Raw genomic sequence first — 25,226 nt, 5'->3', positions numbered from 1 at the left:
ACACTGAGCATTAACTGAGTTTGTAGCCCCTGTTGGTGTGTACTAAAGGGTCCCTAATACACGGTCACGTAATACTCTTGCAAACCGCACTATGTTAAAGCACCCCAGAGGCTTGTACACAGCCCACTTTCTGCACAGCATGTTAGTGTGCTTTAGCAATGACACACCTGTTGAGCGCCATGTTGCCAAACCATGAATCTTCAGCATGAGGGCTCAAGTATAGAGCACGTCAAATGTTCAGGGCCCCTCTATTTTGTAAAAAGGAGTTAGGATGGGAGGAGCAAAATCTATTTTTAAAATAATCTTGTTTGAATGCGGCATCGATTATTACAATGTATGTCATAGCTCGACTCATGGCTGCGTGAATTGTTAGCATAATATGGTCACAATTACTGAGTCACAGATGAGTTTTTACTGTACAGAAAGCTGGACTAAGATGGGGTTGAACTGCATATATATAAAACAACAGTTTGTAACCTGGTCTTTTGCAAGTCCTCACTGAAGAGTTGTCCCTCTGGTGTCTGCTTTTACTGGCTGCTTTATTCCACCTGCACATCCCTTTATATTCTTGTGCCACTTGTTAAAGCAATAAAATGTTAATTTGCAGCGGGGTGAGACAGCGGGGGCGGGGAGAGACTGGCATATTTTGGTGTAAAATGACTTGGACTTTAAATTGCTACTAAGCTGAGCAGACTTCATTGTTTACAGTTTGAAACTGAGTGAAATGCTGTCTTTCTTCCCCCAGGTGTTTGAAGTATAATCTTTTGATTACAACATCTTTTGAAGCAGAGCTGTACTGTTTATTACTAAACCAGCTGCAGAGCTGGAATATGGGAGGGAGGCAAAACTTGAGTAGAAAGGTTTGCTGGCTATGGTTTATCATTCACTATGGATTGTCTAAGTTTATCATCTAATCTGTCATAAAGCAGATGTGGGGGGTATGTGTGTAAACTTGCTAATCTAACATTAAAGTTAGGGTTTTTTGAGGCAAGTTATGCATATTTATACAATGCCCTAGGTGTGCATAGAGCTTAACGCCACTGAAATCAGTGGAGCTGCACCGGCTTACATCAGGGACTACTACAGTTCACTTTATTTTACAGGTACTTTACCATTCTAAGCTTCGTGCTAACATATTTCCCCGAATTACACCGTGTGCGTTTCCCAATCCTAAAATGGGGTGACGTTCTGTTGATTTGTCATCTGCTTCATGTTGCTTAACCTCAGAATTGCCTTTCTTGCTGGACACCACCTTTTTAATGTATCAGGTTATGAGTAACCGTTGATAGGATGTATTAGGATCAGGCCTTATGGGGGTACAGTTGGAAGTTATTCAGTAATGAATATTTTGTTTTGGAACCCTTTGGACTATTACAACTGCTTTTGATCAGACCATATGTACCTATTGTTCTGCTGTACAAATGTGCTGATTTGTAGCAAATATACCTTTTGTGCATCATGTTCAAGCGGTTCTAATGGATTGAAAGTGTTTCAAAATGGCTATGGATGAGAATTACTAGAGCTTTTCAGAGCAGTTAGTGAGAAGCCATTAGCTTCATCTTGTCATATTTTTTTAAACAAATTTTCAAAGTTACATTTTACTACTTAAAAAAAAAAAAAAGATTTTTTTCTCTCATCTAGTTGTTGAGTGAAAGATCCAAACAAACAATCTAGGGAAACTAATTTACACAGAGGAACCATTAAAACAGGCTTTGCACAAAACAAACTGTTAAGTCAGCCCCGGATTTGGTCTTTTGATATTTGGTTGGGCAACTGAACTACCCAGCTCACCAGCTACTGATAATCATATGCATAGGGGTAGATAGCTATTATCCATCACAGAAATGTCCCTGCCCTCTAATCCATTAAGCACTGATGTATAGCACTCCTGTAAAACCCTCACCCTCGCCCCATTCCCCAGGCTGGGAGAGCTTTCACTTCATTGGAAGCAGAGGTGTTCCATTGTGTGAGATAGGGAAGAGGTCTATGGATCCTCACTTGCTGTGCTTGGGTCTGTATTCAGGGCCGGCTCCAGGCATCAGTCAAGGAAGCAGGCGCTTGGGGCAGCCAATGGAAAGGGGCAGAACATCAGGGTCTTCAGCGGCAATTTGGAAGTGGGTCCCTCAGTCCCTCTCGGAGCAAAGGACCTGCCACTGAATTGCCGCCGAAAAATGAAGCAGAGTGGTAGAGCTGTTGCCGATCGCGGTTTTATCTTTTTTTATGTATTTATTTTTTTGCTTCGCCGCTTTGGGTGGCAAAAAAGCTGGAGCCGGCCCTGCCTATGTTCCATGGTGCAGGCTGTTTGGTGGGAAGGACAGGCTGTCACTACATGGCTGCTCTGCTTACTCCTCTTCTGGAGCTTCGTGCTGAAGCCATGAATTCTCCGATGACCTACCTCACCTGCCAAAGCAGACACTGAGCAGCTACTCTGTCCATGAAGGAACCAGCTCCTCTGAGCCCCAACAGATTGCCCCAGTTTATAGCCTAGCTACTCAGACTGGTGAAATCCAACCTTGTGCACGTGGCCAGTGAAGGCCTGAGAGCTTAAGTGAGAGTTAACTGGGCATGGGCTTTGTGCTCATGGTCCTCTGCAAGGGTAGTAAGTCACATTCTGTGTGCTGGGAACAGCATTTGGCCCACATGTGTTAGTGCCCAGATCTTTCTGAGTTGCTTAGGTACACAGGGAAATATTCTAGCTGTTTGTCCCACCACAGACATGTCATGCACTTTAGTTCTCTCTGCGCTGATCATTTTCATGCACTTCGCTCCTGCAGTGAGGAAATTTTGTTGTAATATATGCAAAACACCAGTCACACTAACTAAACATTCCTGGTGAACCAGGAAAGAGGTGAGCCTTAATGCTCAGATCACCAACTTGTTCTTCACACTGTGTAATCTTCATGCAGTGCTTTTGATTATGGGCATTACTGTGTATTATAAATTAACTGGCATTCTTTAATACAAGACAACTTGCACAGCAATGTTATATAGTGCATATGCCCAAGATGTTATTCAGATGGCCCTTGCCACTCCACATGAAATAATGACTGGCCTTTCTTCTGCTTAATTAGTCATCAATTTCAGATGCAATTAAAGTAAAATTACCTTTGGTAGAGGCTTGGTTATTATGACTTGTCCTGGCCATAACTCTCACTGCACTTTGTTGTTTCTTCAAATAAAAATGGTATTTCTCATGTGCCTTGGAATCTCAGGCTCATTTTTGACCCAAAGTGTCCTCAGAGAGTTATAAAACTTAGATTATATAACCTCACATTACCATGTAATGAACATAGTGAGAGTCAAGCCCAGCGAGATGAAGACAAGCGATATGAATTTATGTTTTAATAATCTTGCTTAGATTAGTGTAAATCACTGCAGGCCAGGCTCCCAGTAACTGCTGGTGAGGACTGCAACTTCTCCACTATGGAATGATAACGATACTTTTTTAATAGAAAACTGACAAAGGATGTGACTCCTTAATGCCCACCAAGGGACAGCTAAGAGACAAGGAGGGTATGGTAATATCTTTTTCTGTGTAAGCTCTAAAGCTTGTCTCTCTTGCACCAACAGATGCTGCACTAGCAAAAGATATTACTGTGCCCACCTAATAACCTAGGACCAACACAATTACAACAACGCTGCATACAGCAAGGGACAGATGGTCACTCATCTTCCAACAATCTGATCACAGCTTTACAGTGTTACAATGGGAGTGTGTACTTTGGATTGGAACTTCATGTTATTGTACTGCAACTATTACTGAAGGATTTGGAAGTTAATAATTTCTTTCTTTTTCTTTTCTTTCCTGTTTTCTTTTTCTTCTTTTTGGCTTGCAAGGCATTCCTTCATGCCGGGCATTTGCTTTTTCAAATGGAAAGTGAGCACTGAAGAATTATTGCAATTTTCAGTGACGTGCTACCGACTTAGGACTGGAATAACCCAGCTTTGAATCAGCCCTCTTGTCTCTTGATGGTGGGTGGACTGATGCATTGTAGTGTTAACATTATTTTGTACTGAACCCAGCCAGCAAGAGGCATTCTGCAGAACTGCAGTAAACATCATAGATTTTCCCTATTCTTCCAAGAGTTCCTATAACGGCTACATGTCTGAAGAGTGGTATTTGGTCCTTGTTTTCAACATCCAGGAAAACTCACCCAAGTGCAGTGCTTAGACTTGAAGCAGAAGCCACAAAATTGCAATATTGGGCATTTAAAAAAAATGCAAAATTAGATTATAAAGCCAAAAGGGACCCCTGTGGCCATCTAGTTCCAGCTCCTGCATAACAGAGGTCATAGGAATTCCCTGAATTAATTCCAGTTCAGTTATTTTAGAAAAACATCCACTCTTGATTTAAAAATTGACAGTGATAGACAATCCACCACAAACCTTGATAAGTTATTCCATTGGTTGATTACCTGACTGCAAAAAATATGTGCTAGTCTAAAATTGTCTACCGTCAACTTCCAACCTCTGAATCTTGTTATACCTTTGTCTGCTAGATTGAAGAACTTTCGTTTATCAGATTCCTATGTAAGTAATGAAGGTGGGATCCGTGAAAGTTCTTAAGCATCTAAACCCCACACTTAGGTGCCTACATGTCAATATTGGCTACACTGTGAGACACACAACCTCACAGGCATCTAAACTTGCTTGGCACCTACATTTTTCAGGATAATGGTTCTCAAGTTACCTAAACTTCTGCCTCTGGGTACTTGCGCTGCTGCCTCCCTCTAGGTGTCAAGGCACTTATCTCATGCCTAAGTCCCAGACTGATTCATGAACAAGGAAGAGACAGGCAGTTGGCTGCCTAAGTCATAGGCAAGCACCAATCCCAAGAAGGCGAGGAGGTAGTGGTGGGGATCCCCTGAGAACTTTCAGCTAGTGGTTAGAACACTAGCCTGGGCTGTTGGAGGCTTAGGTTCAATTCCCCCCTCTCTACCAGAAGAGGAAAAAGTATTTGAAGAGACAGCCCATCGCTGAGTAGCATGTGCTAACCAATGAGCTATGGTCAGGGCTCATGTGAGGGTTCCCTGAGAGTTGCCTGCTGAAACTGGATAAATAATGAGAGTGATTGGAGCGGGGGACAGGACCCAGGATCTCCCAACCCCATGCCTTAACCACCGGGCTACAGACTCATTCAGGTTTGCTCTTGCTCATTCTCTGGCCCAATGACTGTTTAAGTCTTTATCCACTGTGAAACAGCCATTGGGCCAGGGAGAGGGTGACTGGGAATGTGTTTAGGGCAGCTGCCTGGGAGGTGGGAGACTCAGGTGAGAGGTCTAACCACTAGGCTATAAGTTATAAGGGGGTTCCTCCACTGCTGACAGTTTATACATGAAGTGAGGCGAGTGCCTAACTCATTCCTTCAAAAAGCTGCTTACACACCTGGCGGTAGGTTCCCATTCATGGCTTGCTAAGCAGAAATAGGCACCTATCTCTGAGAGAGGTGTGGGGCTGGGCGCACACCACTCTGGTTAGCATCTCCCAATGGCTAGCTTAAGTGGCTTGCCACCTAGCATGCTTCCTTTTGCGGCTTACATTCCTAGGTGTGTCTGTCTCCTCATTCACTGTATAAGGAGCCTAAGTGCCTAACTCAGCAAAAATTCCTCTGATTTTCTAGGTGCCTAAAAATTAGGTGCTGGGACACTCAGCATTGTAATGTCTAAGGCCCTTCATGGATCCTGGCTTTATAGACTGTGATCAAGTCATCACTTTACCATCTCTCTGATAAACTAAAGAGATTGAGCTCCTTGTGTTTCTCACTGTAAGATTTTTTCAACCCTTTAGTCATTCTCATGGTTCTTTTCTGATCCCTCTGCAATCGACCAACAGCCTTCATGAACTGTGGACACCAGAACTGGATATGGTATTCCTGCAGTGGTTGTAACTATGCCAAATGCAGAGGTAATGTAACCTCGCTACTCATACATGACTTTCTCCTGTGTGCAGAAAGGGGAGAGCTCTGCCCCCTCTGCCTTCCTCATCTCGTCAGTTGCTCCCGTGTGTCCTCCATGTGGGGCTTGTGACCAGCTGCTGGCCATTAAAGGCATGCTGCTCCTACTGCTATGAGAGCATTCTATTGCTCTGGTAGCAGATGGTGCTGCCTGGCTGCCCAGAGAGCTATTTGCTTTGAAGCTCTCTTTCATATCAAAAGCTACACTTGTTGCAAATGTAACCTCCTTTTAACAAAGCTTTTTGGGTGGGATATTGGATGCTTGCAAATTTTAGACGCATTTTTCAAAGTACCTTTGACCAGCTGAGTAATGCTACTTTCCAGGATAAGTGCATGGCTTAAAACTATAAGGTTTTTAATTTAGTTTTATTTAATTATTTTTAAAAAGAGAGAACTAAACTAGAACCTGCTACTGGAAGTCTCCCAAACTTTAAGAAATGTAAGCTATAGATCTGACTTTCTGGGTCAGGACCTTCTAAACAATTTCTATGAAGTTTAAAAAAATATTTTGCTGAAATAAGTATAATAACGAAGCAAAGGATGGATGACAATGAATACAATGTACTATTAGTCATAATGATCCACGGCCAGACATTCATCTGTTTTAAAATAAATATTTCATTGGGGAGGAAATCTATTCAATCTGTTTTTATATGGATTACTTGATGATTACTTGTTCTGTTCATTCCCTCTGGGGCACTTGGCACTGGCCACTGTCGGAAGACAGGATACTGGGCTAGATGGACCTTTGGTCTGACCCAGTAGGGCCAGTCTTATGTTCTTATGTTCCTATTTGTTCATCCAAGCATTATAATAGTCTTTTTGGCTACAGTGTTGCACTAGGAGCTCATGTTCAGCTGATTATCCACCATAATTCCCAAATCTTTTTCAAGGTCACTGCTTCCCAGGATAGATTCCTCCATCCTGAAAGTATGGCTTTCCTTCTTTGTTCTCGGATGTATGACTTTATACTTGGTTGTATTGAAACACATATTGTATGTGTGCATCCAAGTTACTAAATGATCCAGATTGCTCTATGAGAGTAACGTGTCCTCTTCATTATTTACCATTCCCTCAGTCTTTGTGACATCTGCAAACATTATCAGTAATGAATTTATGTTTTCTTCCAGATCATTGATAAAAATATTAAATAGTATAGAGCAGGGGTAGTCAATTGTTTTTTGTCAGGGTCCAAATTTCTTGGTCAAAGTCCAGCCGTCAGAGAAAATAATAATAAAAAAATCAATAATGATGATAAGTAAATAAAAAGATTTTGGGGTCTGTTCAAAAGAGTCTGGCAGTCAGGATTTGCCCCATGTTTTGCCCATTGACTACCCCTGATGTACAGCTAAGAACCCATCTTTGCAGGATCCCACTAGAAATACACCTGTTCAAAAATGATTCCCCATTTACAATTACATTTTTTAGCTAGTTTCAATCCATTTAATTTGTGCCACATTGATTTTGTATCATTCTAGTTTCTTAATCAAAATGACAAGCTGTACGAAATCAAATGCTTTATAGAAAAAATGGTTACCTACCTTTTGTAACTCTTGTTCTTTGAGATGTGTCGCTCATGTCCATTCCATTCTAGGTGCATGAATACCCAAGTGTACAGTTGTCAGAGATTTTTGCCTTAGAAGTATCTGTAGGATCGGTTGTGGCACCCTCTGGAGTGCTGCGCTCATGTCTTGCTATATCAGGCACTGCCAGCCCTACACCCTCTCAGTTCCTTCTTGCCAGCAACTCTGACAGGGGGACAGGTAATGGAATGGATATGACCAACACATCTCGAAGAACAACAGTTATGAAAAGTAGGTAACCATTTTTTCTTCTTCAAGTGCTTGCTCATGTCGATTCCATTCTAGGTGACTCACAAGCAGTATCTCTGGAGGTGGGCTCAGAGTTCACAGATGTGCGACTTGTAATACTGCTCTACTGAAGCCGGCATCATCTTGGGCTTGCTGGGTAAGCACATAGTGAGATGTGAATGTGTGAATGAAAAACTAGGTCGCAGCCCTGCAGATATCTGGAATTGGCACATGGGCCAGGAAGGCTTCTGATGAGGCTTGCACTCTAGTTGAGTGGACGGTTATAATCACCAGTGGAGGCACCTTCACTTGATCATAGCAAAATTGGATGCAGGCGGTGACCCAAGATAGGGTTCTCTGGGTGAACACTAGACAACCTTTCATCCTATCTGCCAAACAACTGTGTTGACTTGCAAAATGGCTTGGTCCTCTTGACGTAGAAAGCTAGGGCTCTCCTGTCATGCAGGGAGTGCAATCTGTGTTCCTCCTCAGACTTATCAGGCTTTGGGAAGAGCAACTGGCAAAAATATGTCCTGACTCATGTGAAATTGCGAAAACACCTTGAGTAGGAAAGCCGGATGGGGACACAGCTGGACCTAGTCCTTGAAGAACACAACATAGAGTGGTTTCGAGGTAAGTGCCCTAATCTTGGAGACCCTTCGGGCAGAAGTTATCACCACCAGGAATGACACCTTCCAGGAACACAAAAAGAGAGAACAAGATGGCAAAGGCTTGAATGGGGCTTTCATGAGCCATGTGAGCACCAAATTCAGGTCCCACAGAGGGGTTCTGAACCTGGGGGTAGAGTCACTCCAGATCTTTCAAGAACTGGACCATCATATTATGAACAAAGACCGACCTGTCCTGGAGCGGAGGGTGAAAGGTTGATATGGCAGCCAAGTGGACTGTGATTGATGAAAGGGACAAGTCCTGGTGCTTGAGATGCATAAGGTAGTCCATGATCGACTGCAGCAAGGCCTGGTCAGGTCTAACCCCTTGGGCCGAGGCCCAGAACATGAATCATTTCCATCTGGACAGGTAGGTTGCTATAGTGACCGGCTTTCTGCTACCCAGTAGGACCTGCTGGATGTGGGCCAAGCACTCCTGCTCTTTAACAGTTAACCATGCAGCAACCAAATTGTTAGGAGCAGCACTGCTAGATTTAGGGCAGGAGCCCTCTGTGATTCTGGGACAGGAGTTCAGGCCAGAAGGGAAGCTGCATTGGGGTCATCACCAACAGATCCGTCAGCATGCCAAACCAGTGTTGGTGAGGCCAAGCTGGGCTCTCAGGATAACATTGTCCTTGTCCTGCTCGATCTTCATGAGGACTCTGTGAAACAACAGCACCAGTGAGAAAGTATATATCAGAGCCCCTGGCCACAGGAGTAGGAAGGCATCCGGCAAGAAGCCTCTGTCAGTCCCTTGAAATGAGCAGAACAGGTGAGATTTCCTGTTCTGATGAGTTGTGAACAAGTCCACCTGGGGAGATCCTCACTTTTGGAAGACTCTGCTGACCATCTCAGGATGGACTGACCATTCGTGGTGAGACAAGAAGGCTCTGCTGGGGCAATATGTTTACAGATGCAATACTTCTCTTTAATGTGGGATTCCCCCAGGCACTTGAGACAGCTATCATGTGGGTCACTAATAGGTATATACCTGTTGCAGTCCGAGCAGGGCTTAAAACACGGAGACCAGAGCATGACCTGCCTTGGGCAAAGTCCCCGCCGGGACCCTAACTGACTAACTACAGTACTCAACAGCTACTTACTAACTAATCTACAATAAACAAAACAATTTACATCTGGAACACAAAGTCGAAAGGGAGAGAAACCGCCGACCACTTGCAAGGCAAGAGAGACAGGCGCTCCAACCAACCACCATAGGTGGTAAGAAGGAACTGAGCGGGCACAAGGCCAGCAGCACCTGATATACCATCACATGAGCGCGGCACTCCAGAGGGCGCCACAGTCAACCCTATGGATACGGTTAAGGCAAAAGTCTCTGACAACTATAAACGTAGACGTGCACACACCTAGAATGGAATTGACATGAGGAAGCACTCAAAAAAATAGTCTAAATATATTTGATTTGCCCTATTACCTTTATTATTCAAATCTGTAATTTCATGCATAAAGATATTGGTAGTTTGGCAAGATCTATTTTCCATAAACTTGTGTTGACTGGCATTAATTACTCGCCAGTCTTTAATTTGTTATTAATCCAGTTCTGTGTCAGCCGTTCCATTATTTTGCCCAGGATCAGCATCTGGTTGATAGGCCTATAATTACCCAGGTCAACTCATTTACCCTGTTAAAGCCATTGGCACAATATTTGCTTTCTTCCAGTCCTCTGAAACTTCCCCAGTGGCCTGAGATATATTGGAAAATCAGTGTTAATGGGCCAGAGAGCTCCTCGGCCAGGTCTTTGAAAACAAGCAACATAAAGAGCCTCCATTCCATGTTGTCTCTTTGTTATCAATGCAGAAAGGTATCTAAAAAGATTTACCATTTGTTTTAAGACCTGCAAGCTGTGCAGTAGGTGGGTACCATACAAGTTAACAGTGACTCCATCTGGACTCAGTGTATTCTCTTCCTTCAGTTGAGTACTCAAGACCATTTGGCTTCTGTGCAGCATGGAATACTTAATTCTGTAATGGGTCTAATCAGATGTGGTCTCTTCATCAAACGTATCACTTATGTGAGTAAGCCAGTGTGGGTGTAAGGGGAGCAGTATACCAAGAAGCTGTTATTACTGCAGGGCTAACTTAGCTTTCTTTAACATACCTTCCTGATATTTCTGATGTCCTGATTTACCTACCTATTATTATGCTCCTGTAAATTCTTCTTATATTCTGGTCCTCTTCTTAAGGAGGTCTGGTTGTTGCATGTAAAAAGTCAGTTAACCAATAAAAGCCTTAGCCAAATCTGAGCTGAGTGTCTGGCAATGGTTTAGTTGTGTCCATGAATAATAGCAAGCTAAGGAAAATCCAACCCAGAATTCAGACATTACTTCTTGGCAATGTGGATTGCTGTGCGGCTTCTCTTCTACATTAGCTAAAAGAGCCTGGCTCATGCTTTTTAACCTTGTTGGTTCAATGCTGTAACAATCAAAATAAGGAAAAACAAAATCTGTGATGTTTTCTTCTGTCTCCTGTTTAGTAAGTAGTCTTGATGGGTACCTTTTTAGATAAAGGACTGCAGAAGTCATAAGATCCAGAGATGCAACAAATCTAGGAATGAGACAAAATGACCTGCTGTGTCTTTGTATTGTTTATAAATACGATGAAAAAGGTCATTTAAAATGCTCATTTGTAACTAATTATTTTCTGGGGATTTTTTTAAAGCAACATCAGGCAAAATTTACATTGTGAAACAAACCATCCATACACTGTGCATCACAACCAATGTTTAGCAATTTCATACTAGTGAAAAATTATTAAAACTTCATGACTCATTAATAAGTGATCATAATCGCTTAATAGAAAAAGAAACTGAGCTAATGATAGCAGCTCTGATTAACGTTTTTGACCTTAAGCCATGAACTGAAGTGAAATTAATATCATTGGGTGTTGAATGTGAGATTATTTTCAAGTGTAGGTGGTCTCTATAATCACAAAAAAATCCAAGAATACAATTTTGAGTTCAACAGTGGAAAAATATTGTTTCAGTTCTACTCTTCTATGCTTGTTTGCACTATGTTTAATGAACTCTCTGATGTGTTGCAAATGAGTACATGCATGTCTCATTGATAGTCACTATTGGAAAAAATGTAATTATAATCTCCCTTTGGGAACTAATCTCAAAACAATACTTGATGTGCCAGAAAACAGATGCATTTTAAGGACTATAGTATATGTTTCTTTTTTTCCTCCTCTCTCTTTCTCTTCTTTTTAGTAGCGATGAATATCTTGATGTCAAGGTAAAAGATCATCCAAGAGAATAATACAGCACAGAGAGTCTATCTGTAGCCTAATCACATGTCAGATACATAAGCAGCTCTAAAAGTGACAGGACAACTGTTCCTGGTGCCAGATGTATACCTGGAAGAGCATCTTCCCTAGATTAGCATCTGGATGCCTCCAGTGCCCACTGGGGTTGTACCAACTGGTGGCATTTCAAGACAATGAGGAGGAAGAATGCACTGAGCAGGTCTTCTGATTGTATAATTTGAGATCTAAAAAATAGGGCAGTATATGTGGTAATGTTAAAATGTTGTTTCATGAAATCAAAGAATTATAAAACAACACATTAGGTGTGTGAGGAAAAAAGTCTTCCTGTTCACTGAAGCACTTATTTTTTTACATGATTGAAGAGACAAATTAATTCTAAAACTGATGTCTCTGTGATAGGATTCTATAGCCCCATCTGCTAATTCTAAGGTTGTAAAAGGGTGAGGGACAAATTCTTCCATAACTTACACCCATGCAGGCCCACTGACGATGAAAACGTGAGCAAACATGACCCTGTGGCTTTAAGAAGACAACTTTCTTTTCAAATCATGTGCTTTGAGGGCCAATAGGCATCAGTACCCACATTCTGTTCTCCTCACACCCATAGAGCTCTCACTGGGGCCTTCATATAGGTGGGGAGATGACAATACTGAAGTAACAGTGAGGATCTGAGAGGAGACACCTGCCTTCTTTAGAAATCAATCAGTATTCATTATCTTCGCGATAAAGGGTTAAGGCAAAATCAATTCCTAATAACCTACTCTAAATTCTTAACTCATCTAAATTTTTATTAATACTAAAAGCCTAAGGCACTGTGCATTTTTCAACAGCTAAAACATCCAAAAATCAGAGAGCTTGTATGTACACAAATAATTTCGGACTCAGATGTAAATTAAGTCTTAGTAGTTGTTACCCGATTTCAGCATTCAGCAAAGGGGTAATTAGCATAAATCAATTAGGCTGGTAATATAGTTACAACCAATGACACTACGAAAAGCTTGCATTAGCTTGGAGACTGTAGTTTCCTTTTTCTCACCCTGTGGCATACTTTTCTCTCACTTTTTTTCCCTTCTGAAAGCAAGAGTAAAGTGCTGCACTTGCAAACCTGGGAATAAATATCTCCTGTTTAGCCAACCCTGCTTATGGTGGTTTTATTTATAATAGCTGTTCAGAAGATTGTATCCCAGTTGCTTCAAAGGCAATTGGCTACCGGCCTTTATTTCATAATGGTACGAACCATAAATGTGTTTTTATGAAAGGTTCTGTGAATTATACTTCCACGTCAAACAGAACCTGTAGCATGCTAACAAAAAAGAAGCTTCCTTCAATAACATTGGATTCCTCCCCCACTCCTGCCCTATTTTAGTTCATTCCTGATTGAGGCTGTGTAATTTTCTGTAATTAATATCGTTAAAAAATTATGGCCATGCTGGATGGTGTTGTACTTAATTTTTAGGTCCAATTACACATGCATATTGCCAAAAAACTTGGGTTTATTTTTTACCAAAAATTGGTTTAGGAAATAGCACTCTTCTCTCTAAGCATGAAACTGAACCAAATATGAAGCTGCCTGTAATGCGGAAAGACTTTCCTTGCCAAATGCAAGAGTCAGGACGGCTAGATAGCTTGGATTAGGCATTGTGTGTGTGTGTGGAGGGCGAGGAGGGACACTTATACATCCAAGTCACAGGCCTCTAAGAATCCCCTACTGGTTTGTAGGACATTGAAGACCAAGTCTTCAAGAAACAGAAGAACTCCCTACATCCAAGTTAGAGCATCCTTCCACTATTTCCCTCTCCATTCTCATATCCTTATCCTTAGCTGGCAGTATCCAGGCTTCTGTCTTTGCCCAGAAAGGACTAGACTATCTAGATGCCTTCCAAAAAACACCCTCATTAACAGATTGCAAACTCCTCCCTTGCCATTTAGAACTTTCATTTAAATCCCTTCTTGTTTATGAATGTAGGGACCAAGAGACAACTCTCTTTTGAAGTCTAAAATACTGCCAATAGAGAGAGGTATTTTTGGATTTTTTAACCAGTTCAGCCTGTCATAATTGGGTACGATTCTACTAAGTGTTGCATCTGGTCCTATGATTCAATGATTTTTTTTAACCTCAGCTGCAAATTTTTTATTTCATTTTATTTTAAGATGTTGACATGATAATTCATCGACTGGTGCTTAACCCCCTCCATCAGGGTCAATAAAACCAGAGAGAAGATTTGAGAGGGAGGCTATAAGTGGTTTTTAATCTGATCCAGCTGTTCAGTGATCTAAAATAAGTTTGTTTTCACATACCTCTGGAGAGGATGTTGCTCAGCATGCAAGGCACTGAGATGAGCCACTCTTCACCCTTCATTCTTGTTAAATCCTCTGTGTCCTCTTCCCCGCCATTGTCTCTGCATCTTTTTATGCAGAAGCCCGTCTCTAACCCCAACTGAAATATTCCCATTCCCTCTTCTTTAAAACACCCATCTTCCAAGTGATCTCTAGCCTCTACTTTTCAAGGACTGACACAAAACAGAGGTGGTTGTTGGGGATAATAGGGGAAAATCAAAACAAAGGCATTAATAGGACAGGTGATAACCATTGCTGTTTACATATTTTTTGTTGCATCCCATTCCCCAGCTTCTGCATCCACAAATTATATTAATTTAGATTTTAAAAACTCTTTGAGATAGAGACCTTGTCCTCTTTTTGGTGAAGTATCTAAGCATTATATGCTTGACGGCAGAGTTGAGCGTCAGTTGAGCATTCCCATAACTGATAGGAAAGTTCCAGCTCTTCCAGTGTGATGCTGTAGCAAAAAATGGCTACTGCAATCTTTTGATGAATGAACAAGGGAGAAGTGAGCAGATGTAGGAAGGTGATTTTACCTCTGTATATTCAAGTGGTGAAACCAATAGTAGGAAATTTCATACAGTTCTGGTGTCAACATTCTGTAAAGGATGTCAAAAACTGGAGAGATGAGGAAAAGAGCCACAAAAATTATTCAAGGCATAGAGAAAATGTCTTATAGTGAGAGACTTAAGCTAAACAGATTGAGCACTTTATGAAAAAGAAGACTAAGAGGGAATTTGATTACAGTGTATAAGTATTTTTATGGGGGAAAAAACACCAGATTCTGAAGGGCTCTTTAATCTAGTGGAAAAAGGCAGAACAAGAACCAATAACTGGAAGCTGGAAATTAGGCACAATTTGTAAACAGTGAGGGTGTTTAACCATTGAACAAACTACCAAGAGAAGTGGTGGATTCTCCATCTCTTGAGGTCTTCATATCAAGTCAGGATGCCTTTCTGGAAAATAGGATTTAGTCAAACACAAGTAATTGGACTCAATACAAGAATGACCAGGTAAGATTCAAAGGCCTGTGAGATACAGAAGGTTTCCCTCAATGATCTAATGGTCCCTTCTGGCCTTAAACTCTGACATTCTGAAGTGACCTTTTTGTTTTAACTTGGACACCGGCATGTACAGATGCAATATAGCAAGGCCTGCAGTATGTTTTTAACTTGGTATGTTAAAGCATGGTTTGAAAAGGGATGATTGTGGCAATAATGTTGCCGTTTTCTAATTGGGTCACTGACTGTACCTGGAACATATCCAATGTGGTGTCCTACAACTTGTTTTCCTTCTTCCTTCTAGCCATTCAGGACACTCCTCATTTTGGAAATATTTTGTTTTTCCATTGTTTGGAATGACATCTATGTTATTCTGATTCCTTTTCAGAGTCCTGTGTCTCTGGACTTCTACTCGTCTTGTGTCAAAACATCAAATATCCTTTTTTCTGGCCCAATCCTGTCTGTGTGTTTGTGAAAGAGACACCTCATGGAGAGAGGACCTCTGTTGCTCCTATCTCTCAACCATTTGCATTTGATGTTCCCTGCTCATTGCATTTTGGTGGGACACCATATATCAATATCACAGATGAATTCTGAGCCAGGAAATGCACTGACTTTTAAAGGGCAAATCTTTTATTACATTGTCTTCTAGACCATAGTCAAATGTAGAATAAGAGGAATAAAAAAAACCCATGCTTTTCTTTTAGAGAGTCAAAACATGGAGTCAGCCATGCCAAAACAAATGACCCATACAAAACCACAAAAACAGGCTTTTTTTTTTAATAAAAAGAGAGACCAAAGTTTATTGGGTGGGATTTTCTTTCGTCTATGTATAATAGTCATGCGTGAGCATTATGCCAACAGAAAAATCCAAACATCACGAAGTTACTTTCAAATTCCAGACAGCAATGTCCTTAGCTCAAGTCAACAGGAACAGTGGGGTTGATTTTGGGTTTTTGTTTTTTACACAACAAAGTACCTGGCAGAATGACTGTGAGAGGACCTGACACATAATAACCTACAGTGGGACTTACAGAAATCCATAAGACAACATATAGAGAATTTATACAAGATAACAAGGTAAATATTTGTATAAGAATCTCCTCCAAAAAGGGAAGTAGGGATAAATGGATGGGTTTTGTGGGGGGGGGGGGGAGAGAAGAGAATGAAAAAAATAACCTGGACTGGTCTCAATTTATAGACTATATTCACAGTGAAAATCAATTTTTCCAGCTCCAAATGCTGCCAGTTACCTCAGCTTGCATCCCTCCTCCCATCTCCACTCAATCCCTCTATCAGCCTCACATAATAAAAATACTTTAAATCCAAACTTCATTCTATTTCCCCTCTGCTGTAGTTCTTGTCAACTTGTATTATACAAAAATAACACAAACTTAGACATACCCTCAGCTACAAGAAACACTCACTCAGCTTCCCAGCATGAGGAGGATTAATCACAGCTAATTATGTCAATACCAAGTTGATGATACACATAACATTGTATAAACGCCATTAAGCAAACTCAGTGGCGATAACCGTTAGGGGGGAAAACAAAGGCAAATTGGCAAATGTTGTCTTCCATGTCATAGTGCTCTGAAGCCATTTCTTCCACTGTTTGGCTTCAATCTGCTTCCTTCTTAGTCAGAAACAATGCAGTGTCCATGGGAAAGCTAAGACATGTTGTATATATGCCTGATTACTACAGAGAACTGTCAGCCTAACAAGAAATGGCAATGTGCTGTTTAGGACTATAGTTTTCATTACTTTGTTACCCATGAAGCTTTTTTTGCAGGGCGGGAAGATGGTGATAAACAGATTATAGATCAGATAAAAAAAGATTCTAGACCCCTGAAAGATGCACTCATATTCAACTGCATGTTGCATGATGGAATTCCATCTCTAGCATATGGGGGTGAGGAGGGGTCTTCTCAGATTAGCTTAGTTAGGGATAAGGTGTATAACTTGATATTGTGTAGAGAGAATATAACACCCTAGCAATCAGATGTGAAAAAATAATCCCTTTCCCCTCTTTTCATGGCGTTGGAAACTGTTGGCTCCCTAACCAACTAACTCCTGCTTGCCATACTCATGGGAGTAATTCCCAAACTGGTCTCAAGGGGTCATTTGTCTCACTGGGGCTGTAGACAAGAGTCAAACAAGCAGAGTTTGGGTCTCTTTTTCTACCAGTCTAAGGCTTCAGGATATTAACATCTTATACTTGGTCCCTTACAGTTTGCAGGTAAATGAAACATTGTGGTCATCAGCCATCACTTGTGTGTCTTTCTGAGATCTTGCATCAAGGCTCTGAGACTCCTCACTCCTTCTAGCTCACTCAGACACCCAGGATAAAAGCCCAACTCTTCGATTTTGTTCCGAAAATTGCTTTACTGTTTCAGCAGGCTTGCCGGCTCCGGTGCTTGAAGAAGTCTACATTTCCCTGTGGCTCAGTAAATTTATTTTTTAAGGTTCACAATGAAGGGCAAGCGTGATGGGCAAACTAAACATCAGGTTAATAAGCTTGCTCTGTATCATGAGCATACTGGGTGAGTGCCAATGAGCCTACAAGCTTGGATGGGCTTATTTGTCAGTTTGAATTTTTGGAAAACAGTATGCGAACATGTTTGTAAGTTAATTTAGGGCTGGCTTGGCAGCCCTGGAGGTTAAAGTCTTTTGTAAAGGAACAGAACAGGTAGTGCCAATGCTAGTTATCCCACCCTTAGCCTGTTACCCTACTACTACTGCATCTAAGGGTGACATGTTAATTCAGGCTCTGTGGCCCATTCAGGTTATAACTTCTGAAGTGAGACCTCTGACAACTGCCTGTTTGTGTAACATGGCCAGATGTCCACTAGGAACTGAACTGATTGAAACCAGCAGCAGAGGTGAACAGCTCTGTATCCCATTATTAAGCCCTTCTTTACCCTCCAACAGATTAGCCAAAAAATCTCAGGCATCACCCACTAAAAAGAGGAGAAAATTAAGAGTAAACAAAGGATTCAACCAAAACTAATGTACACAATAGGAGATAAACTACAAGAATAAAATTGGCTATTTATTGTAATTATAACTGCAGATCTTTGAATGATTTCTCCAGCTGCCGAGCATGTATGATCACAGAGCCATACAGACCTGTGTATCATTAGTGCTCACATTCAAAACCACTGAACACTAGCCAGCAAACATGGACGGTAGTGTAATGCCAAGATACCATCTCTAATTACCTACATTAATCTACCATATCAACTCCTAAATCCAACAGCTTGGAAAGGGCCTGAAGATAAACATGGCCTGATTCTGTCAAGTGCTCAGTCCCCTCAACTCCCACTCACTTGTGTAGGAATTGAAGGAGCTCAGCAGGTTGCAGGAGATGCTCAGAGCTTCACAGGATGCAGGGCTATAGGGAGAAGGGTGGATTAGTGAGACACCTTGGTGGGAGTGACTTGAAGAAATCCAGTTACAGTTAAATACATGATAGTTTCTTCCTAGTTCTACAAATTCCATTCTAAGAGATTAGAAGGCAGTGTAGAAAAATTCAGGTATTTTGGAGTTATTAAGAAAAGGAAAAACTGGACAAAACCTGTGCTCAAGCGGGTATCCAGTTTGGCTGCTTATCTAGTCAGTAATTAACACCAAATGACACAATGACAAAATTCAGTTACTGAAACCTGGAAAACAGCAGAAGTTGCAGCTGCTCTGGTCAAATGGGCACAGAGACCTACACTGCAATATTAATAACAAAAAAACCTGTGGCACTGAGCACAATGGAATTGACTTGGGCTAGTGAGGGTTGCGGGCCTAAAAGGAACAGTGTAGAAGTCTGGGCTCAGGCTAGAGCTGAAACCCTGTCATAGGGTTTCAGAGCCAAGGTCCAGCCTGAGCCCAAATGTCTACACTGCAATTTTTAGCCACATAGCCTGAGCCCCAGGACCCTGAGTCAGCTGACATGGACCAGCTGTGGCCAGGTTACAGGTCTTTAATGAAGTAACAGACATACCATTAGGAGCTAAGACATTGGCAGAATGGTATCACATTATGCTAGACACCACAATCTCTGTTGATAAATGCCATTGAGAAATTGGTTGACCCCTGCTCTTTTCCCTTTAAGTTACAAACTCTCTCTTGGCCAGACCGTGGAAGTTATTTCTAAGGTTTTCATCAATGACATTTTACCTGGGCAAGCTATTAAAAAGCACTGCATAAGGATTTCAGGATTTGGCCTGATGGTTACCAAGGTCACCACTTTTAATACATAATCTATGAAGAATAAACTTTCCCTAAAGACAAAATATAGCCAAGTAAAGACAGAGAATTAAGTTGTGTGATGGACAGATACTATACTAAGCTGAAGAATGTAGTTAAAAAAAACCCAACCCTTATCCTCAAAACTAGAGCGATGATGCAACTTTTGTCATCAAAAAAGGCTGATTTTACAAAATTGAAACATTTCATGGGAATGTACTGATTTTGTTGAAATTTTCTATTGGAAATCATCATAATGTTTCATTTTGATAAGGTCAAAACATTTCATTATAACTGTTGTTTTGGACATTTATACTTAAATTATAATAGTCAAAATGCTTTGATGACAATATTAAAGTCAAAATGATAAAGACAAAAATGAAACATTTTGACTTTATAAAAATGGTGGATAAGAGCAACTTTATTGAAATGAAATATTTCTATGAGGTTAAAACGAACTATTTCACTTCCTAAAAAAATTCCAAAATTTTGACTCTTTTCCTAATTCAGGATGAATCCAAATTTTAAAATCTCAAAATTTCCTGCATGACAGAAATTCCACTTTTGATTTTAAGATGTTTCACTCAAAACAAACAGTGCCAAGAGGATTAGACAAACCACTGACTCTTCTGGTAGAGGTGACTGTCTTCCAGGAAACTAGGGAGAAAAAGTTGAATGTTCTTGCATGAAGAGGTTCAACAGAGACATGGAACATCTTGCTCCTGACCAAGTTTACATTTCACAAAGTAAAGGATATACTCAAAGAAAATGCTGAGGCAAATCTTTAGAGGAAAAATGTAATGGGGGAAGAGGGCAGAATGACCTTCTGAACTCAAGAGAGCCTGAAATGGCCATAAAGTGAAATGTCACAGAAGGAACTGAGCTGGTAAGACAGAGCACACATTTGAAGATGAGAAATCTTTGGATTAATTTTCCTGCCAATTTCATTGGAAGCAAACACATTTCTATTTGGGCTCGTGATGCAAAGTGGAGGGTATACATAAAGCCATTGGAATCTGGGGCACATCACAGGAGATACTGCTTCAGTTTTTAAATCAGGGCTCTTGTAAGTAAAAGTGTATTATTCAATGTGTTAGATCCACCAATGTAGTAAAGCAAAATAGTTGCATTTTATGAACAGCCAAATAAAGTGGAACTGTTTGGCTGGGATAGTTTATAATAAAGAAATAATACATGCTAGATTAGCTCCTTTCACTTGCCCAGCTTTTGCTACCTATCTTAAAAGGAGCTATTCCCCAGAACAACAATCCCTGGCTCAATCCACGTACTTTCTAGTGTTCTGCTATGTCAGCAATAAAGAATTCAACAGGCAGCATGAGACAGGCCTATCATGTGACTGACTTTCCTCAGCAAGTGTTTTAAGCATCATTCTTCTCCCTTACTGATTATATCTACCTTTCCTCCCTAGAAATGTCACTTTTAATTCAATCAACTCTAGACTGGTCTGGTGTTACCCCGAGCATGTACTCAAGGCATACTCTACTTCCTGGTGTTCACACTCCATAATATTGGCCATGTCTCATATAATTTTATGGGCAGTAGGACACACCACAAGTTTGAGGAAAAACAGCAATACTTCTAAAGAGAAACAGGGAGGGAAAAAGGCAAAATGAGCATGAACTAACGTAACAGTATTTTCCTATCAGGCATGGTGGGTTTTCATAGTCTTAGTTCACTGATTCAGAACGCAACAGTCCTCAGGTTATGAACGGACTCATTTTCAAAAAGGAGAGGTCTTATCAGGATGTCATTGAATAAAAAATTACTGGAAATAATTATCCAGATACAGCCTATCAAATGCTTTACAAATTATTAAGATCTCCTGCCTATTCCTAATGACACAATATAGGTGAATTTTGCTCAAGGGAAGAGGGCCCATGCACCAATGAAGCCTCATGGACACAATCTTGCAAGATGCTGAGTGCCCTCCACAATCACTGACTTTAATAGGATTTGAGGGGACCTTGCAGCAATGTTTTAGATCAGACCCTTAGATATGACCAAAGCAGTGCATACGGCCTTCTGTGGAACCTCTGTACTTGACAGAGTAAAATTTGCCTCCATATATATATTTTTTTTTTTAACTAGTAACTGAAAGTATCTCCTGCAGCTCATAACCTTGTCTCTTTTGCATATTAATATCTTGGGAAAGTCAGACATATGTTAAATAGTGCAAAATGCTGACCATATCTCAACACATTGTGCATTAGCTCTTTAACATGCTGATTTTTTTTTTTTAAAAGAAACAAAGGTTATCAGATATATTGAACATGAAATGTGGAGATGTGTTTCTAATTATTCTAATGAAACTACCTGTTTCATTACATTAAATGAAAAAGGATGGCTTGTGTATCTTTATTTTAACTCATGATCTAATTTAAACATATAGCTTACTTAAAAACAACTGAATTGATTACATTTCCAATTTAAAGCCTAGCTGTCATCAATAGGTGCATCCTATATTTGGATGGCTGCTTCCACTGCTGCAGATACACTGGTAATAGAAATGCACTGAATGAATGTATGAAATCCAGTCTTTGCGTGTTTGCCTAGCGCTCAGTACATGCAATTATGGTAGCTGTAAGGGGAAAGAAAAAAATGAAACGATTTGCTTCCTTTAGTACTGTAGCAAATGACTGTGTTGACAAGGTCACCATGCTACATTGACATAGCGCCACATCCAACTGCTAAAAATCCACCAATATATGCATGGTGATGTCTGTAAGAACCTCTCTGAACCGTCAGACTTGGAATATTTTCCTCTGGTTTGTTTACACAAATTTATTTTTAAATCAAGAATTGTGCTTTCAATTTATCCAAGAAAAAAACCAGACTGCTATTTCTTGCTTGTGGTAGACACGGCCAGCTTTACAAAATGTAGTCTATTTCTGTGTTATACACATGACTCTTGTTAAGCCAGATAACAATTCCTTTTGTTATCAGATGCTAATGAGAGCTGTTGTTTACAGTGTTAAGTGATCAATTGCTTTTATTCTGAAATCACACTGGTTCAGAGCTGCTATGATCAGTATAATATAGATAGAGATATTGTAGTAAAAACGAATGTATAAAATCTTCAAAAAATGAATGCACTGTACTATCAGATTATTAAAGCTCCAGATATTATTTAACATTTAAAGGGCTGAATATAAATGATATTGTAAAGAAAACTTTGTTGATCAAAGAAGGGTTTAACCGTTTTAATATTTATGGATTTGTTTTGAAAATATTTTTAATTGGGTAATGTCAAATTTTCCAATTTTAATTCTGTATGCATTAGCATTTCAATAGATTATACTTCCAACTCTTTTTGACATAAAAGAATTAATTTTTAAATCTTGGATCTAGTTATCTTTTTTTCTTGTTGCCACTATTTTTCAATAATTTGATTAGCTTTTAGAAGAAAAGCAACAGCAACCACAAGGGATTTTGTAGTAACGATAGACTATATATTTCTTCTCCAAAGCAGCTCTGATGCCTTTGAAAATAATTTGAAGTTTTTTTTATCAGGGCAGAATTAAGGAGTAATGTTGTCTAATTTGCTGTGTTTAGCGGAACACAGTACTCTAGATGTTTGTCAGAGAATGCTTTGAATCGTATGGTATGTAACTATAACCAAGACTACAAAAGTGACTTTTAGAATTTTTTGCACTGCTTTTATTAGCTTGGTAAAAAGAAAAATCCCAAATATGGATCAGCCAATAGTTTAACAATTAGTTAGTGAGATGTATATTTTTCACATTGCTAGCAGCACTGAATTCAATGATCTCTAGTTTGTATTTTTATTGCAAATATCTGATCTGGACATTTCAACCAAACCTGAACACATCATGTAGGTTTCAGTGTAAAACTATAAATTCAGAGTGATGAACTCTACACCTAGCAAAGTGATCGTCTACTTTCAATAAAAACAAAACCAGATTACAGTTGATCATTTAGACATAACTGCTTGTAACAGTCACCAAGCCACTACAGTCAGGTATACAGACAGCCCTTAGGAGACGTGCTGCCTATCTGATGACATTTAAAGCTTTAAAAAATCCTTTCTAGATACTGCAGAAAATCATCATGATTCAGCAAAGGATGTTGGTGTCACCAAATGAAAACAAAAGTGTTTAAATCATGTGCACTGGCAGTACTGCCATTAAACTATTTATGGGCCCCATCTCGCAAACCCTTACTCAGCAGTTCCATGGGCTGGAGTGGGAGTACTAGTGTGAGTAAAAACTACTTACATAGATGAGGGTTGCATGACTGTACCCATAACTGAAGCAATGATCCCTTTACGTGTTGATTTTAGCAGTATAAGAAATGATACACAATTTAAATTTCACATTTCTGCTTTATGTCCTACTTTCAGTCTATAATGGTGTGATCGGAGAGCTAAGGCATAAAGCTCCTTTAACTTTTAGAGCTGAAATACTATGTAAATATAAGCAGATAATGCTGTTTTAGTAGATGAAATAAATTGTATGTCATTTTTATTAAACCAACAGTAAAATAACTAGACTGTATTATTACAATAGAAGTATAGAAGACCAACAATTGTACAATTGAAACTCTTTAGCAAAATTTGTTTCTATGATGTATATCCTTGTAAATTTAAATAAATTTAGCATTATGAAGTGTTTGCAATGATTGCTTCTTGTTAATTTAAGGAATTTTCACCTCTTGTTAAGGCTAAATGTAACTAAAATTTAGAAGTGCTAGTAAAAGTAAAAGTTTATCACACTCTGTTTTTTATGAGATTTTAACTAAAAGATGTACATTACACCTGTATGTGACTTATCATGGCTTCTCAGCAGGGAATGCAGAACCACTTACATTACATAAACATTTAAAGAGCAGAATGCTAATATATTGAAAGGTTAAACATCAGTAGCAATCTATCAAATGAAGACATTTCATGAAGTCCACTCTCTGGGAGAACATTCACCATGTGACAAAAGCCTGGCATCCTCGTTAGTCTGATGTTCATTTAATTTTAAAAGCAAAATCATTAAATGAGATAAATAGGATCTTAAGAAAACTGACATCTTCCTTCTCAGGTAAAGGCCAGAATTGAAATAATAATAAAAAATCCAAACAGATTGCTTTACAGGCAAATTTACATACTGTCTCTTTAAAACACTGCATGCCCAAAAGCCTTTTGGGTTTGGAATGTACCACTGCATCAAATATCTCACAAAGCCCCTAAATATCATAAGAAGCTTAAAAAAAAAGAAGAAGAAAATGAAAAAGAAAGAAAAATTCCAGTTGAATGAAACTGTTTTAGCAGAGTGCTTCAACTCAGCTCCTGGAACTGGAATTTCAGACAAACAACAGAGGACAGGAAACAGATTTTTTTTTTAACGTGTCCTTTTGTAATGCAGCTACAAGGTTTCTGATGAACTTAAGAACAAAGAGATTGAGAGTGCAATTGTCATCAATATGAACAGTGTGCTTAGACTGAAGCTTGTAGGAAGAGCAGATGAATTCTCTGAAGATATGTGACTGGTGGAGACTCTGACTGTGTTGTCCTTCCCAATAGCATTCTGCAAGAGACAACACTTTCCTTGGTCACTGTTAAGCATTTTCATTATACTTTAATATATTTAGATGCACTTAATAAAATTCATCCTGTCAGTTTCTCCCCCTCTAATTTCATGTATTTCACCACTATGAATTTAAGTATATGAGAAGGATAAAACAGGATTTCAAAATGACAGTGGTATTAAAATACAATTTGATTGTAACTATCAAAACACTTTTAAGGGACACCATCAAAGTAATCAGGTGGGGGAAAAAAAGAATAAATAAAAAATGACACTTTGAGAGATGACCCAACTGGAAGATCTAACCTTCTAAAATCAAGCAATATTTTAAAGAGATCTGTGTTCAACATGGAAATTCATTTTTAAAAAGCAGAT

At 39.7% G+C, this 25,226-nt stretch overlaps 1 protein-coding gene across 2 annotated transcripts in view; it reads right to left on the bottom strand.

The window, feature by feature from the left end:
* Positions 1-22,676: 22,676 nt before the first annotated feature.
* Positions 22,677-25,226, bottom strand: part of GFRA1 (GDNF family receptor alpha 1) — a 231,990-nt gene continuing 229,440 nt past the window's right edge. For both annotated transcript variants that reach the window (XM_032762996.2, XM_032762997.1), the window contains one exon: positions 22,677-24,851. In XM_032762996.2, the coding sequence (XP_032618887.1) occupies positions 24,690-24,851 (162 nt within the window). In that variant the 3' untranslated portion in view covers positions 22,677-24,689. The remainder of the gene's footprint in view (positions 24,852-25,226) is intronic.

This window comes from Chelonoidis abingdonii, chromosome 15 (genome assembly GCF_003597395.2).
Source record: "Chelonoidis abingdonii isolate Lonesome George chromosome 15, CheloAbing_2.0, whole genome shotgun sequence".
In the NCBI taxonomy this organism is placed as follows: Eukaryota; Metazoa; Chordata; order Testudines; family Testudinidae; genus Chelonoidis; species Chelonoidis abingdonii.
The sequence above is the reverse complement of the archived record's forward strand: the minus strand, read 5'-3'. Positions and strand labels throughout refer to the sequence as shown.